At 39.3% G+C, this 18,546-nt stretch overlaps 1 protein-coding gene across 3 annotated transcripts in view; it reads left to right on the top strand.

Moving 5' to 3' along the window:
• BCHE (butyrylcholinesterase) overlaps positions 1-9,090 on the top strand; it is a 57,255-nt gene extending 48,165 nt beyond the window's left edge. Inside the window, exons 4-5 of one of the 3 annotated variants that reach the window (XR_016443206.1) lie at positions 6,530-6,713; positions 8,148-9,090. Coding sequence is in view for 1 of the 3 variants with exons in the window: in XM_090054230.1 (XP_089910356.1) it covers positions 6,530-6,654 (125 nt within the window). In the remaining 2 variants the exon portion in view is untranslated. Of the gene's footprint in view, positions 1-6,529 lie in introns of all 3 variants that reach the window. The other 2 variants (XR_016443205.1, XM_090054230.1) reach the window with 2 other exon arrangements.
• Positions 9,091-18,546: the final 9,456 nt, after the last annotated feature.

Genomic DNA, 18,546 nt, shown 5'->3' with positions numbered 1-18,546 from the left:
GCATTTGTACAGTTTGACAGAATTTCCTGCTGGCTTTTCTTTAGAGGTTATAACCCTAACCACAATATGTCATTTTTTTGTTCTGGCAAAATAATTAGTCTAATGAATTGTATCTGTACTCTCAGACAGACTGGGCTCTTGCTACATAGGTTTGATGTCCTGAAAAGAGCTTAAGGGATCTAGCAAATGACTAAAAATACCCACAACTCGCACTGCTGGTAAAAAGGCTGAAGGTATTCAAAAGCAGAAGATTGGATGACATTTTTGAAAAGTTATCAGATCTGGGACAACCAGTGAGGAACAGAAATCAGCAGAATAAAAAAATTCTTCTAAAGGAGCAAGCAACTTTGTAGTACCCTTTAGTTCAAACGTATGTTAGATGCCAAAATATTGCTTGTCGAAATAAGACTTCCCTTCCTTCCAAGAGTCCAACATTCCTTATGCATTCAGGGCCCTAACTAACTGTGAATTTCCCCTTGAGCTTAATATAGGCAGCACAACTTTCAATTTGTGTTACCATTTGTTCTTTTTAAAGTATATAATATACTTCAATTTAAATTGATTTTCTATCACTACATATCATGTACGAAGAAGCAAAGAAAGAGAAAGCTTCAGGAATAGTTATACCAGTTTATGTAATGAAGGTTTGAGAGCCTTAGAAATATCTTGGAGAGCAGAGAATGAAAAGAGAAATTTAAGTTAAGTATTAATGTCCAATATGTACCTAGAAGTATCCAAGATCATTACACATTATAATTCTCAATGACATAGGAATCCTGTGTTGACAAATAGTTGTATGCAGATCACTGAAAATGCAGGTAGTTGGAAAGGATAGCATCTGAATTTAGTTACAAAATCAGATAGTGCCCTTATTAAACAGTGTCTTAATTCAAGCTCCATCAATGCTAAAAGAACTGCTTACAGGGTGCATCCACATATCCAATTAGTAAGCACATTTTGTGCTGTAGTCAGCAGCTCCTGGATACAGCATATACACGTGCCCAAAACCACCGCAGTTAGAGTTGGGGTGGAGCAGCCTGTAAGTTCTTCCACACTTTAGCACTCTTGTGCCCTCGCCAGCACCAGGCACCATCTACATGTGCATTGAGGGGGTGTAAATTACTCCATTGCAAGACAGTACTTGTTTCAAACAGTACTATCCTATGGCAGAGTTAATTAATGTACTGCACTCTACTACAGGTGCATGTGTAAATGGTGACACTTTATTGTGGAACTAATTAGTCAACTCTGCAGTAAAGTGCATATGTAGATGCACCCACACAGCATCAATGTATTGTTACATGTTACACTTAGCACATGCTATATTTAGATCATCGAAAGCATTAATATAACTTAGGAAGTTTTCTGAGCAGTATCACGTCAATGCTTATGATGATCTAAATAAAGTCCATAGTCCTGCACTGGAGTCTTGAATGGACTTGGTATGGTCCCAGGGCTGAGACTCAAAATCAGCTGATTTTCGGTCTCAGCCGGGAGATCACACCAAAGCCAGTTCAAGGCTCCAGTGCAGTGAGGAGGCTGAGAGCAACAACAATGCCCAGCTCTTCCACGTAATGGGGGCCAGGTCTAGGCTCTGGTGTGGTGTCGGGGCTGACAGTGACACTGACATGGCACATGAGCCAGTCCCATCCCCAGCACTGCTTCAGAGCCTTAAATTGGCAAGGCCTTAATGCAGTGGGGGGTGAAGGTGGAACCCTTACAAAGCGGTCAAGCGTCCAGCCTTCTAATCATATGGGAGCCTTGAGCTGGCAAGGTTTCAGCATGGGAGTGAAAGAGGGAGCCCAACAAACCACTGTTTTTTGGGCTGCTTAGCAGGGTCCCACCTGCCTTGCTGGTTCAAAACTCTGGTGTTAAAAGGAATGTGGGGGCCCAACAAACACCTTTGTCAGGTTCTCCCCACCACCACCACCGCACTGCAGTTCTCTGATTTTATTACCTTTATAGAGCAGTTTGATGTTAGCTCACCATGTGTTAGGTAATACAATATGCAAATACTCTGGAAAAGGTCTAACTTTACTACACTGTGATGACACTTAACACATGCTTTACTGCTTGAATGCTCTGACGCTAGTGTGTAAATGCAGTTAGCATGTGCCAAGGGTAACATGTAACAATACCATAAGGCAGCAGGCAAGGCCCTATCTGTGTAATTTTTCTTTCTAGCTTCATTTCCTGCAGTCCAGCTAGTAATGGAAGTGAAGCCCACTACAATATTGCGCAGATACCTAGAAACTGGATGAAAGGACTCTGAGAGGAGACCTTAACATGTAGGTTATAGTTCTGTACCAAGAACGGCTGTTTTAAATCTCTTTGCCCTGACACTTCTCAGTGCAGGATCAGGCTATCATCTTTATTACTTGTTATAGTTATGATTCAGGAAGATACTTTGTGGCACAGTACCTAAGAACAGCTAAGAAAGTTGGAATGTTATTGTCATCTAATGTTTCCTGAAAAATTATACAGTATTGTAACATATTGTGGCTTTTATCCAGGTCCTAAACGCCCATACTAGAAAAACACATTCAAAGTGGGTATCCTCTTGGAAAATTTAACAAAAGGGCAAATGAGGACACATAGACAAGTTTTTCTCCGGTGTAATGTCACTAAAATTAGAATTGTTTGACATTACCGAGGCAACGTTGGAAGGGGTGTGCTGCCAACTGCCTGTGCTGATACCATTCTCTGGATATGCTTCATTTTCTTGTTTTGTCAAACTGGTCCCTTTCCTGAACACTAAGAGATGTATCCACAACTGACTTAAATCAAATACCTCCATGAACTTTAGTGGGCTCTAGATTGGACCAAGTATTCTTTATTTATTATTGAAATTATTTATTGGCATATTATACATGACTTATTAGATAATAAACTATATCATCTTGCTATATTTGCAAATAGGAGATGATTGAGCCATATAGACTACATATATACTATTGCCTATATCAGAATATATTACCTAACCATTGTTAGCATTGTATTGACTAACCATTTTTAGCATTGTAGTGGATTGTAGTAATCCAGGGCTCCAATTGTAATTATTGGTCAAGTTGAATTCTCTAATTGTTGTTGCCTTCTAGCTGTCAGTTCATCTAAGTCACAGGTGGTTGCTTCAAAGAGATTGATGACATGGGTGATAATGGGATGTACTGACTTGTGACTTCAATTTGGAATTTATCATTGAAAAGAAAGCAAATAAATGGGAATCCAAGTTCTTTTTCCAGTATTTACCTTTCCCCTTTCTCTTTTGGATTCATAAGGGTAGCTGGTTTAAATTTCTCATTGCCCATTTCTATAGCTTTCTTTCGCTTCTTTTTTATGTTTGTATGCTAGCACTCACATGTCTCACGCTATCATCTAGATCAATCAGGTCTCATTTGATATGTGTGGATAGGGGTTCAATTCAAGTTTCTAAAGTATTTGACCAGGAATATGTTCCAAATATTAAGACTTCAGAACATTCTAACCTGAATTATTCAGGAAGAAATGAAACAGTTGTTTCAATCAATAAGTGAGTTGCGCTGCATGTATAAATGAGACTGCCTATCCAGAATCAAATCTGTGAAAAGCAGTAAGATCTAGGTGCTGTTTGCTTGTTTGTTTGAATAGTATTAGTAATGTCCAGATGCTAAATTACCTATCCATTTGACATGGGTGAAAATATGTAGGCTTAGTCTGAGGGACTCATTTCTTGTTTAAATTAAGAAATATGCAAAGAGAAGTACGTATGATCAGAAAAATAAGTGTAAAACAAACCCTTTAATATTGTGTCCATTTATTCCCTATGAGTCTTGTGAATCATATTTGCATAATTTAGTGATTTTAAATGTTGTCAACATTTGCAAAAGCACAAGATTTGTTCTTTTTGGTAATGATAAAACAGGCTAAGAGAAAATAAGGAAGCCATCTAAACTTCTCTCCACACAAACATGTAACCAAGTTTTACCTTTTATGGAGCTTAGGGAAAGGGCAAGGAAAGAAGAGAAAGTTTGTTTGCATTTTTTTAAATTCTATGCTTATCTTTGATTTTTTTTTGGTTTTGCTCTGAACTAGAGACAGAAATACTGAACTAACCCAAGCTAAGCAGCCTGGAAGTATTTTTGATCTCACTGAAATCAAGAAGTAATGAAAATCTCACTTAGATGTCTCTTCTCATTAAATTGTCCAACTGATTTCCAGACCCAATAGATTTGAAAAATAGATTTGAACTGAACTGCAGATAAAAATCCACATTTTTGGACGCTTCTCCAAATGAAATTTTGGAAGCAGTTAATCCTGTTTCCAGAATCACTCTTTCTATAGAAGTGTGTAACACAGACAAATACATTTTGCTTTCACATAACTAGATTCATTCGCAATGCTTATGGTTATATCACAGAGTAACCTCTATGTGGCCATGGTCCCCACACATTTCTGGAGGCTTTGTGAATATGGAAAACGCAGAAAGGATGTTTTAGATTTCAAATAAATATAATAAAATTTAGGTTATAAGTCTGGGTCCTTAGAACTCTGATCCCTTACCAGAGTTTAGGGAATCCTGACCCTTTAAAATATGTTGTAACACATTGGGGTCCTAGGCATGACCATGACACCCCTTGCAGGCTGTGGTTAAATTGTTGCTGTGCTCCTCCCTACACTTTAATGCTGTGTGAAGTGAACCTGTATGCGTATACAGCCTGCAGAACAGTTAGGGATTGTTCAAGATGAAACCCACTGTAAAATGGTCTCTTTTCAGCCACTATTGTAATTCACAGTAGAACCAAAATAAGCTCATAGGTTTGCCTGTGCCCACATGTTCCAGTGGGCTGGTGAAGTTAAAGTACGCCAACGTGCCTACCAAAGAGTGCATAAGGAAGTGCTATTGTTAACATCATATCCGGCCCCTTTGACTCCCCAACCTGAATGACCAGGACCATGGTTGAAATCTAGTGCTGTTTAAATGTGTGGGAGTTGTACTGCTGGCTTGATGTGTGATTTCACCCCATACTTCAATAAGTGTTCATATAGCAGCAACACAGCAATTCACTGCTCCCATTGCAACTTCTAGGCTGTCGTGCAAAATGTAGATTGGATAATTATATTTTGAAAAAATAAAGGTTGTTTTTAAAGTATGAGATTAAAAATATATATAAATGAGTGTATATTTAACTCTGTTGTAAAAGCATCAAATCCATCTTGATAAATATTTTATCTCTGAGATACTTTGAAGGACAATTATTTGGCATTAAGCATTTCCTGTTCCCAAAATAAAATGTTACTATACCACAGAATTGCTAATAGTTTAGGAGGAGTTCAAAGCAGAAAGGGAAGATTATTGCGCAATGGCTTCAAAGAAAATGACAATGGATACATCTGCACAAGACTCTTTGCTCAAGATGAGATCAAATTACTGCACAGTAAGCATCACTGTCTATATGTGCAGATGCTTACTATGCAGTAATTTACTGTCATCATGATTACTTACTGTATCATACAGCTTGTGATTACTTAATGTATCATATGGCATGTGTAAATGGCCAACTGGGAGCAAACTTGATTCCGGCCAGCTGGAGATTGCTCCCTGCCCCTGGGATCTGCCTAGGGCCCAGACACCAAAACCCAGGCAAGGACAATGTCCCCATGCCCCGGCAGCAGGAAGCTCCCAGCCCCCAATCCCCAATCTCAATTAGAGAGCAGGGGCTGTGGAGACTTTTCCCAGGCACAGCTCCATGATTGCAATGGGAGCATGTTCACCATCATACTCCATGATTGTGGAGCTGGGCAGGCAACAGCCTGGGGAACAACCTGAAGAGCCTATTCAGAGCCCTGCTCCATGTCTGCAGAGTGGAGGCTGGGAACCATCTCACTTAGCAGCAAGTCCCAGCCCCGTGTCCCAATTGGGCAATTGAGGCATGGGGCTTGGAAAGTTCTTCGGGGAGGGGCAGATCCCAGCCCCTTGCCCCGATCCACCAGTGGGCAGCTAGTCGCGAGTCCCTGGCTGGGCAGGGATTAGCTCTATCACTGGTGGATTGAGGCTGGAGGCTGGGACCTACCCCTGCCTTGCAGCTCTTCCCAAGTCCCCTGCCCCCAACTGGAGAGCTAGGACCAGGAGCTGCCTGCTGCTGGGTCAGAGGGACACTGTCCCTATCTGGGCTGTGGTGGTAGAGCTCACCCCATCAAGCAGCCAACCCCCATTCTGTCTTCTGGCCCTGCATTGCTGGGTACATCTGTCTCTTGTCCCCATGCTCCCTGCTAGCCCCTGGGCTACACCCAGAGGGAGTCTAGAGCTCCGCCTGGCTGCTGGAGGAGGTGGGAGTAGGCTGCTGCCAGGAGCAGCAGATCTGCTCTCTCACCCCTGCACCTGTAGGCACCTGCCCCAGGTGGGTTTATTCTAGAGTAAATTACTCTAGCGTAAACCCACCCTGCAGTATTTGCTTGTGTAGACACACCCACTGATAATCAAATTTACTTTTCAATTAATGTACGAAGAGATTCAAATGTAGATTAAAACAGCCCATTTTGTATTTTACAGGAAATATTGATGAAGCAGAACAAGAGTGGAAAGCAGGATTCCATCGCTGGAACAATTACATGATGGACTGGAAAAATCAATTTAATGATTACACTAGCAAGAAAGAAAGCTGTGGAGGTCTCTAATTAATAGGTTTACCCTTTCCAAAATGTCCATATTACCCTTGATCAAGTCAAACTTACAGGTAGCTATCTAACATGTCTTGCAATAAAGTTTGTTGTACAGATTAAACAAAATGTCATGGATATAATATTGATTCCCCAGATCGTTCATTTATATTTTAACTCATATCTCAATAAACAGTATAAGGCATTCCTACCCTTTGAAGCTTCAGAGTGTGTTAAACAAGACTATAGAGATTAACGCCTGAAGATTAATGATGTACATATTATCATAAACACTAGCTGTTTAAAGTCTCACTTCAAAGAAACAATGTAATCTGTCACAGGAGGATGACATTTGTTTAGAAATATCAGTATTTTAGTATTGCCATGCAAAGCACAATTGGTTTAGACCTTAACTGCAATGACACAGCACTTAAAATCTTGCTCCACGTATAATTTAGTTAACATAAACGTAAAGAAAAAATAACTTCACTGAACACAACAAATGTGATTTGCTTGTTAAAGCAAAAGGGACTTAGGAAAGTTAATACCTAAAGCATTGCTCTTGCAAGGCCCAGTCCCAGAAAATCAGCACACAGCTCAAGTAGACATACCTAGTATTCCCAAAGGGCGAAGAAATAATGCCATTCTCTCCCCTACACTACAGAGCATCCATGCAAACCGGTCAGTGTAGCCTCTTTGCTGCCTATCACATCACTCTCATGAGGTAAAAGATCCTGAAAGTAATAGGTTCAAAACTAGTGCCACCCCTTGTATGGATCTGCTCCCCGGTGCTTCCAACGTTACCCTATGCAAGACCCCTGGTGCAGCGAGGTTCTGAATGGGGTAGACACATACTCACTGGGCATGCCTCCTCGATAATCCTGTCCTGGCCAGCATAGTAGAAACAGCCCAGGTTCATTATGTGAGGAACCCTCTGCAACCTTAAAGCCTTGACTCAACAAAATGCCAGTGTGTTAGCTTGTTGGATATCAGACATATAGCCCTAGTTTTCTTGATTAGGTAGAAAGATTACAGTCACTGAAACAGACTCTATCTTTCTGTTTGGTCAGTTTTATAATGCCGAGTGCATGAAGAGTTTGCCAAGAAATGTTGTAGACTCTCCGTCACCGAAAGGTTTAAAGTGCAGGTTAGATAAACACTTGCATACAGGAATACCCCTGCCCTGCGGCCCCTTCCAGCCCTATCTTTCTATGGCAATATGATTATTCAGTAGTAATCAGTGATGCCATTAGAGGCTAAATCTCCTCACTAGTCACAAAACTGGGCTGCTTCGGTCTGTAATAAAGGGCCCATATTTTCTCAAATAAAAATCTTCCCCTTTTCTGTAAACTTTAACTTAATATTTTTGCAGTGTCAAAAGAAAAGTTTGGGTTGCTGTTTCTTACTTCTGCGGTTCCTGATGTTTCGCTGGAAGGAAAGGACTTTAAGAAGTTTTCTTCTAGTTGGTCCAGTTGGAAGGAATTAGTACCAGCATTCTCCTGTGTTCACAGGTTTGGGAGGAATTCCATGTCCAACTTGGTAGACTGAAGAGATTGGAAAGGATGAACAGGCAGATTTCTGATAGTCACTTGGCAACATGAAACCTCTGGACAAAAGGACTGATGATTTTCTTTGCAGTAAGCACTTTAACTGCTAAAAGATTTCATCCTTCCAGTTATAGCTGAGGGAATGTAAATGTTTCCTATAGACCCTGCCGGAAGTCAATTCCAGAATTATCACCATTTCTGTAAAGATTAGCTTCCTAAAATACAACCGAGAGCCAGTCAACCATTTGGGAAGGTTGAGTTATTGTCTGGGGTGCCCCTAAACTCTACATATTGAATGTCCTTATCAGAAACCATGCACTTACCCAAGTTAATATTTTATTGATGATATTAATAGCATGGGAAATTTTGACAATCTACAGCGTGCCATTTATTTACTGTGTGTTCTCTGCATACGACTGACAGATTGCTAATCAGACCTTTGGGGAGCTTGATATAAGGCTGAGCCATTGTGCATCATCCAGCTGATTTTCTTGATTTTGTGCGTTATTTTTTCTATTCGCTTAATAGGTGTAATTTCAAAAGTGCTTAGTATTAACCAACTCTGCCAACAGTGAACTTTAGTGGGAGCAGTGCATCTCTAAGCACTTTTGAATATTGCTCTCTCATGTTGTTTTTATCCTTCTTGCCATTTCAGTTTATTTTTGAAAGAAACAAGAAACACAAAAAATCAGGGATAGCTAAATATACAGGTAACTTTGCATTTTTAGGCAGTTTAAGAGAGATTTATTTTCCTCTGTGTTTTTTAAATCAGGATTGGTTAAGGCATATGTAAAGAATGATTCTTTCTACAGTTTGCAGTTAATCAGTGTAATACGCAACCTGAAAGTATGGTTGTGGGCATGGAGAGGGAAGAAAAACAGAATAAAATAAAATATAAACCCACTCATTTGAAGTGTTGGCTTTTTTGGATTGAAAATATTGTGGGCCTTTCATTTTTCTCACACAGAAAAAGGATTTCTCTGAGTACCACAACAGCATCATTGACATGCTGTGCTGATTTCATTTGGTCATATGTCTCTATGCAATGCTTATGCAAATACAATAAAACCTGTCTTACATGACTAATGATGGGAACAGAAAAAAATGAGTCACTCTTTGTTCCTAGTTAATGATTAGAGATTAAATAAAATCATATGCAAATTGCACGAGAGTAGTTTAGTTATATAAGACAATAAATGCCAATTGGAGGGATATGTTTAATGACACTTCTTTTACCTCAGAAGGGGCAAGCATCCAGAGGTTAAAAGTGAAAATATCTGTTACAGAATATGTGTATACTCTGCTCATGAATTAATACTGTACTCATGCTCTGTGCCAGAATCCCAAATCCTCATGCAATCATAGAGTAGCTGGAAGTTTCTATTATAATGATATGCACTTCCAGTAAGAGTGCTAGCATTTAAATAGTTGTTAGTAGGTTTACGAGTTATACTGATTCCAGTGGTAACATTTGACACCTAGCTCAGAAACACTCATGTAGCATCATGTTAGAGTTCCTATGAGAGCTGGAGCCCTCAAATGAAAATTTGTTTCGGGAGATGGTACCAGTTTGTTGAACCTGGAATATCTTGTCCAGAACATCTTGGACTGGTCAGACTTCCACTGCATCTAAGGCAGTGCTCCCATAGAGCCCTGTGGAGTCTCCCAGAGCTACTGGCTCTGGCACTGATTCTCCTGATGGGGCTCCAGAACAGTGCTGGGACAGATCTTCCTGGCGAGGACCTAGGATTCCTAGACGCCACATCTCCAGGAACTGGGGACTGACAGCCCTTAGAGCACTGTCTTTGTGCAGAGTTTGGCTTCCAGCTCCAGATGTGAAAGCCCTGAGAACCACAATAGTAGCCAAGGCATCCCATTCTCCAGACGTAGCCACTACAGTGGGATGCCACGGCTTGCAACAGTGACACCTCTGCCTTGTAGCCAGCAATCCTGGCACCCCTGAAGTTGCTCTTTTTGCTCTGATTAGGAGAAACTAACTTTGGAAAGAACAAACTTCCTGTTTTTCACCCGGCTCTGCTTGCTACAAGCCAATCTACTATAGTGATAATTTACTATATAAACAAATAGATGAACAGACAAACAGGCAGGATCAATTCATTGTTTCTGTCTGTCAGCCAACTCAGTAAAGCACCCTTGTATAAGTTCTCATTTGGAGACATCTATGTAACATTATGGAAAAAAATCCTTTGGCTTTTTTGGAGGGGGGAGCTGGCAGGGTATGGGATGGAGAAAATTGAAATCTGAAATTACGGAGATATTGATGCGGTTGTAAGAAAATAGCCCTTACAAGACCAATATACAGGTTCAATTTGATTTTTGTACTATTATACCTCTTTACTGTCCCTGTTGTACAGGGTATACTGGTAGAAGGATATATTTTTTCATATTTCACAATGTAATTTTCAGCTTATCAAAACTGTGGTAGGGGCTCTATTACATATCATAGCATCAAGGCTCTCCAGCCCACTGTCTGAAAATGTAATATTAAAAATGTATACCCAGGCATGTGTGTATAATAAGAAAGTTGCCTTCATCTCAGTCATTATTATGGTTCATACACACACCCTGGCTCCACATGAGTTCCATAACATCAGCAATAGCCGATTTATAGGGACAGATTAAACAGCATAATACTTCTGTTATGCCTGCAGTATGTCCAACTTTATTAAAGAACAGCATGTGGTGTCAGTACCAAATGCCAGGCTGAAAACAGTGGAAAGCCCCCTGGCTTTCCCTTCCCCTCCAATAAAATAACAGATAAAAGACCAAGACTTGCTCCAGTGTTAACAAGAGTTACAGGGCCCATAGAAAACAGTATATGTGGATGCACTAAGCATTGTGCTAGTTCTGCTCTGCTTATTCCAGCCAAAACATTCCCCCACTAAGCTGAAGAAAAAAGGTTAGGAATTTGACGGTGATTCAGAATATGGGTGAGATATGAGAGCAGCAGCTTTGGCTTTTAAGTGTGGAGCCTATTGCAGAGGAGGCAGTGCCAGCTGACTACTTTCGCCCTGTCTTTTTCTTTCCATCTCAGTGCAACCGTGGGCATTTGCCAAAAAGTCTGTCTACTTTTGGCTCACTTGCAGTTGCAAAACCAAGCACCTGTGTAACAGATATGTGCAGCTGTATATGTTTACCACTGCTGATCCATCTGTAGTACATGCCACATGCCAGTTGATTTACTCTGGCTAGGTTGAGAGCAAGAATCCATTAGAAAATGTCCCTCGCATAATTAACAAGCATTTCTCTCTTTCTCACAGCTCTGTTTTTATCTCAGTCACTTAGGTTTCTAGGTAGGATTCTTGCTGCTATGTAATTGTTGCTAGATGCCGATGATCAAACGTTTGATCTAAGCTCTGGCAGCAAGTTTTTCACATTCTAGCGATCAGTTGACAGTATAGAAAGCATCTATTACATATGATGAGATTAGGATTAGTAGGAAGAAGGTAGGGGAATTTAATAACCTTTGACTCTCACTTAGTCTTTCTATCTGGTGAGCTCAGAGAACCATTTTACTAAATCAGCCAGCAGAGAGAACCAATATAAACTTTAATGGTTCTATATATAAACCTCAGTAGACGGATATAGGAAACATATAGCAGGTTTTTCAGTCTGACCCAAATGTCTGGAGTCCTGTAATGTTGACGGGTTGGGTTATTTACCTGGCATTAAGTTATTCATAATTTCCCTATAATAGTGAGTTTTCAGACCTGAGCTGATCTATAATTTATATGCTATAATTTATTCATATGCAGACTGTGTGACTTCTCAAAAGGACTTCCAGGAAAGTAAGGAGCAAAAATGAGCCATATGGGATGTCTTTAAGACACCCCTTTTAAAAGAGTTTCTACTTTTTTGTGTTATGCTCTTTAGGCTCCTAGGCTGGGTCCAGATGAGCGTGGCTGGGTGGTATATGGCACTGCAGACACCACATGTTCAGGTGTTCTCCATGCTGCAAGGGAGCAGCATGGAGGGTTTTTCTGATGCCTGGAAATCCGGGCGGTGGGGAGGAGGAAAAGTGGAGTGGTGCAAGTGGAGGCAGCATGAGCTACCTAAAGCTGGAGCCTGGCCAGCCAGAGCCACATTCCAGTTCCACATGGCAGAAACGTTGCAGCTGCAACCCCGGGCAGCCTCCAGGACCTCAGGTAAGGCTGCTGGGGCCAGCCCAGTGTTTGCCCCAGCTTCCCTTACCACCTGGGGTAACCTGCCACATGCCAAAGGATATGTGGCACTGGACTTCCCCAGGGACAACTAGCAGTACCACAAGGTGCCACATCCATGCATATCTGGATGTGGCCCTAAAGCTTCATAGGAATACAAGTGAAAAAATGTATCTGGCAATACATCACTAATGTAATGACCTGGGATCACACGTGCACACACGCATGCAAGACATATGCCACATAGTAGGAAAGAACCAAGTTATTTAACTGTGTAACTTTTGGACTCTAGCAGTGATGGAGAGACTCTCTTTTTATTAATTAAGTAGCCTGATAAAGTTAGTACAGCCACCTTCTAAAGAAACCTCATTTCACAAATACACTAAACAATGTGCTCCGCCAGAATTTTCAATATAGAGCTTTCTTTCTTGACTTTTGATACTGGAAAACCTCTACAAAGATGATTATTGTTTTTATTTTTTCCCTGACTGGTCTCTTCTGATTTTTCAAAACCAAGTTTTCTTTCAACTTTTTTTTTTGGTCTACTCTTCTCCTATCAACTGATAGAACCTGCTCTTCTATTCTAGTTCCATAAGTATAGCTCCTCTACTCATATAGAATTCAGATGCTCTGGATTTTTCAACTTTTCAAATTACACCAGTTTCTCCCTTGTGCCCATTCCTGTGCCTCTGTTTTTCTTGTAGCAGCCTTGAACTCAGCCAGGTTTACTCTTTATTTACAACATTCTATTATCCTTTTTCTATTCTGCTCAATTTAGCATTCTCTTTCCATTTTTGTACAGGGCATTTTACTTTCAAATTAATTGCTTGTGCTCCTTTTTTTAAGCCTGCTGCAATTTAAGAATATCTCATTCACAGTCCAATCCAGTTTATTCTTTTGCCCTTAGACTCTGCAGAGGGACTTCCTTCACAGGGGTTTGTAACATCCAATTGCATAGCAATTTTTTTTTTATGAGGAGATAATTTTATGAGCAAGAAAACCGTTTGTTGTTATTCATGAAAGGATGAGAGTAATCCAAAGTCAAGCTTGAAGGTACAAGCTGACTGCTACAAGGATCAGGAAAGTATGTCCTTGTATACTGAGCATTTAAAAATTGGCTAGGTACCTTATGAATAGCTTCATTTTCTTTGAGCCATAACCACAGACAGAAAGCTAGGTTGGACCAGCTGATTGCAAATGTTCCTTGTTCATGGATTTGTCCTGAGCTAATATAATCTCACCGCTGTAGTTCTAAATTTTGTAAAAAATACTGTTTTGAGTTCTGAAGCCTTAATGTGTAAAATGTTGATACATTGACTCTATTCATACATACTCCACGCACATGCTAGAGTTAGTAACTCCAAATCCTAATTACGGTCACATGACTTTCTACTATAATGTACAAAGCAGGTCTATTAGTCACTCAGTGAGTTAAAAGTTCAAGAGCTTTTTCACGTAATTCAATTAGGATTCAATTTAGGAATGTATCTTATGCTGTAATTTAATTAGCCCTTTTTAATGTTTCAGAAAGGGAGATAATTCCTTCCTGATCACTGATGCATCCTGAAGTATGTATACTTTCTAATTCTATCGTGACATGTAAGCCTACAAATGTTTTTTGTAAACTAGGTTAGATACACTGATAACAATTTCAATTCATAGGGCTAATGACTGCAATACAGTGCTATGGAGCTAAAGTCAGTACAGGTGTACACATCAGTGGAGTCTAACTGGAAACCAGAGTGCAAGGGAAATGATAGACAGGGCAGAGAAAGGTGAGGCAAGGCAAAAAAAACTACTGGTTCTGGAACCTAAATAAACACAGCTATAGTACACTTTACTAAACCAATGGACTGAAAGGGAGATGATATAAATTCAGTTCTACTCTCTGACAGGGTTAGGAAACATCACAACAGTTGTCTCTTACCTATGCATAATTTTGAGAGGGCCTAATGGCGAGGACCCTTTTCTAATATAGTATCTCGGAGGAGCACAGTATCTTTTCCTTTAAAATACTGAAAAATCGGACAGAATTCTGGGTCTTTGTTAAAATGTTCATATCAGATTCAGTCCCTTATATTGTCCTTGCTAATTATCATACACATATTCAAGAGAATGCAGGCTCTTCAAGTTCTGTTTCCATTTTAATTTATCCCAGGGTTTCAGCAGCGAATACTTTAGCCACTATTAATAGAATGATGTACAAATGGTGTAGGTGGTTCTTGCAGTTTGGGAGTGCTGTGGTTAATTTCTTTAATTTATAAAGTATTTATAAGTCTCAGTTATACTGAGTTAGTGGTAAAAGTGTGTAGGCAGAAAGCAGTTATCTCCACACCTCTCAATCTTCCAAATTAAATTCAGTCTTGCAGCATGTCTAATCACTTCGGGGCACCGCATCATCTTCTCTCAATTACAGGCCATGCAGCACCGTTACTTGCAAAATAGATATGTATTTTTCAATGAAGAACTTAGATTGATCTTATTTTATTATCCCATCTGTGGAAAAATTAAAGGTTTAACCCAGAATAAGCACCAAGAGATGTGACTGATAAATTATCGAGGATTGTTTAGCAAATAATTTATGTGGATTTTATTTAGGACTGAGAGAGAACCAGCTGGAATTAAACATCCAAAGTGATATTTCTGAAATATTAAACTTCCTCCCACTCACTAATTAAAGAGCTGCGCATTTTATAGATATAGATCATTGGACTTATCTCAGAACCCTTAAATAATATTGATCTACGTGGCTTACTATACATAATGTATATATATTTTAGATCAATAAGATGACGCACAGTTAAAAGATTTACTTGCTAAAAAGATTGAATGATCTAGAAAAATTATTCACATTTTTTCCGAAGTCAACAGGTGAGAAGGCTAAATAGGAATTCATTCCATCCTGTTTTATCAGCAGTGTTACAACATAGACACACGCACATGCAAAATAAATGGTTAATCATTCAAGTCCTTCCTAGCTCTAATGTTTATTAAAATAAGGCTCTTGAGCTTATACTTTTAATTTGAATAAAGTTCTCATTAGATTGACAATTCTGGTAACAGCAACAATTCTCAGAAACCAAAACAATCAAGTCATATTCGAAGTAATCAAAGAGATCAGCCTGATTGGAGGTACAGACAGAAGTGACAATTTTCACCTGATCTGGCCCCTGAAAGTGCTCTACAGCTGTGACCAAACAGAAACGCATGACTACAGTACAGAGTGCTTTAAAAGGCCCAACCCTGCAAAAATCTGATTCCTCACTGCATTGGTAATCAGGTACTACAGCAGCCCCAAAAGTTATTCACTATTCTTTACAGGACAAGAGGATCATTGGTCTAATTCATGTCACAGCTTGCATATCTTCATTACCTCCAGAATTTCAGTGAGTGGTTTTATCTTTATTTCCATCAAGAACTCAATATATTTAACTCAGAACACAGTTCTTGTCTTAGGCAGTGTCCTAACCCTCCACATTTACTATATAATCTGACAGCTTCTTGCAGGAAGAAACATAAGCTCCCACAAAACAAAGTCAAATATGTTAAACAAATCTTCAGACCACAGTCACTCATAGTCAGATATCAATGACCAATGCCCTGGCCATCTCTCTTCCTTCTGAGTTATTCTCAGGTCATCTAAATCCAAATAAAGTCATGAACAAAAGAGCCCATTTATAGTCTACTGTCCTGAGGACATTAGTAACATCAGACTATTATAATTCCCCACCAGCCAGAGTGGTCTTCAGAAAAGATAGACTATACTCAGAGAACACTGTGAAACTTCTTGGATACCCTCTGGATGCTGGCAGTGAATCCTTACACCCATTCCTTTGATGTGATGAGGCGGATGTGCTCCAAGCTCAAAATATGTGATCCACTATTGATTGATTTTTTGAGACACTGTGAAGTAACAGATGTTTCCAGAATTCAATCTTGACATTGGAGAGAGAAACCTTCATGCACCCATTTTAGAACATGATATCATCAGGTTCTTTCCCAGATAAGCTGTACAATTTATATCAGTAGAAAAGTGTACATAGTGCCAAACCACTGAATATTGCACAATATATTCAAAAGAAAAGCTGTCAGACATCATAATTGGCAACAAAACGTCTTGTTCTCTACATACTCCAATACATATATATATATAGACATATACATATATATGTATATATGTATATGTATACACATATATATATTACACACACATGCACATATATATATATATAATAATTCGTCTATTTCAAAAGCTCCTATAGTGTCCCATTATGCTATAGCTGTACAAGATATTTGCAACAGTCCAGCCATACCAGGGATCGGATCAACCAACAAAAATAGAAACGTGTGTTAAAAAGCCATGTTAATATAACTAACAGATCTAACAATAAAGATATTAACTATAGCAGAACAATTGCTGGTCAATAACTTCTCTGTCTATATTACTTTCACTTTAACACTTGGCTTTTTACCCTTTAATCTGCTTATTACTATGCCTTGGTATACAACTTGATCCATTAATTATGCCACCCAAATACTCCACATTTTATAGAATGTACATTACGTTTGATGCATCATCTCACTTTTCTCCATTCAAACATTAATAATTCCTCTGAACAGTATCCTTGTCATTATCCTTATCCTTATCCTTTGATGCTGTAATAGTGGTACCTTCACATTTCTATTAGAATTATTTTGAAATTAGTTTTCCAAAAGACCTTGAGTTCAGGGCTGACTCCCAATGAATTTCAGTCAGATGGGGGTGCTCCTTTATTTTTCCTTAGTAATCATAGCCCTATTATGATTTTTTGTTTTTGGAAACTTTGAACAAAATGCATATGCTTGTGGTTTTATATTAGGAAAGGTAAAAAAATGTACAAGCTGAATCCTCTCTCGGAATGTCTCATACTCTAACTGTAATGCAATATGTCACAGAATAGCAAAGTTTAATCAGCTTTTCATGTGCAGTGTACAGAAGTTAGTCCTATTTATTTGATTCTTGGTATTTTGAAGAGAAGGGATTGTTTCAGTGCCTTGGATGCAAACCTCAGCCTGAGTTTCAGTGTCTTGCTATGAAACAGAGTTTCTATATGACCAGTCACTATATCGTCATGTGTATTTATGATCGTAAAATGCAGATAATAGCAGTTCAAAATTTCACTGGGGGCCAAACAGCTGACCTTGGATAGAAATAATAATGTTGTCTGGTATCGCATGTCAGCCAACAGGCAGCATAGTGCTTTCCCTGAAGAAAGATTTAATGACAGATTCTGGAGTTCAAAATAGGTGGAATTAGCCTCTTTTATACACCAGTCTTGAAATACACATGGCCAAACAGCATAGAGACAATCAGTTTGCTGAGAAATCACAACTCAGCACAAATAGCCAATCTTCTGTCTTCGGAATTAACCCTAATCGGACACCAAAGGAGACCGCAAACTCTCCTATATAGTTCCACAAACTATCTGTAGAAACTTGCATACCCTAAAAAGTGAACATATTTCATATCTTCCCAACACTGAACATCTGTGATGTTCACTAAGGAGAATTTGGAAGACTATTTGGCAATGACATAACAATATATGTATAAATTCAAAGCCTGTTTGTTCTATAGATGAGGCTGAGCTCCTACATTTGTATCGTTATGAAGACAGGATCAGTCCACACCAGGAGGCCTCAAGAAGCCTGCATATACAGTTTAGTTCGTGGTGGCATATTTGTCTCATAGCATTGGGATCTGGGAACTCTTCTTCTAATCTTGTCTGTCATTGGCTTACTGTCTGTGCTGTATTGTATGACATTTAAGTTCCCTGCATCCCAGTTTCCCAGAGTCTGCATTGTAAGGATTCATCAGCTGATAGTTTTGCATCTTTTCAAAATCACTAGTTTTACCAGAGGGAGCAGAGTTAGGCCAATGCTGAACATTTTATCTTATCTGTAATGTGCTTCATAACAAATGCTAAGATTGATTTTTATTAGTGTTAATACGGCACTTCAGTACACATATCCATTTGGTTTGTCAGCTGAAACTACCAGCCATCTGTAGTGACAAATTTGTGATGTGTCCACTCAGAAATGAACTGAGACAACCACTCATTTCAGAAAAGCTGCTGAATAGTCATCAGATGGCTATCACTGTTTATGGAATACTTTTTCTCTTTGACCTCCTTTCTGCTGGAGAG

This window comes from Crocodylus siamensis, chromosome 6, assembly GCF_052110815.1.
Source record: "Crocodylus siamensis isolate JL-2025a chromosome 6, ASM5211081v1, whole genome shotgun sequence".
NCBI classification, from domain to species: Eukaryota; Metazoa; Chordata; order Crocodylia; family Crocodylidae; genus Crocodylus; species Crocodylus siamensis.
This window is presented reverse-complemented; position numbering and strand designations above follow the sequence as displayed.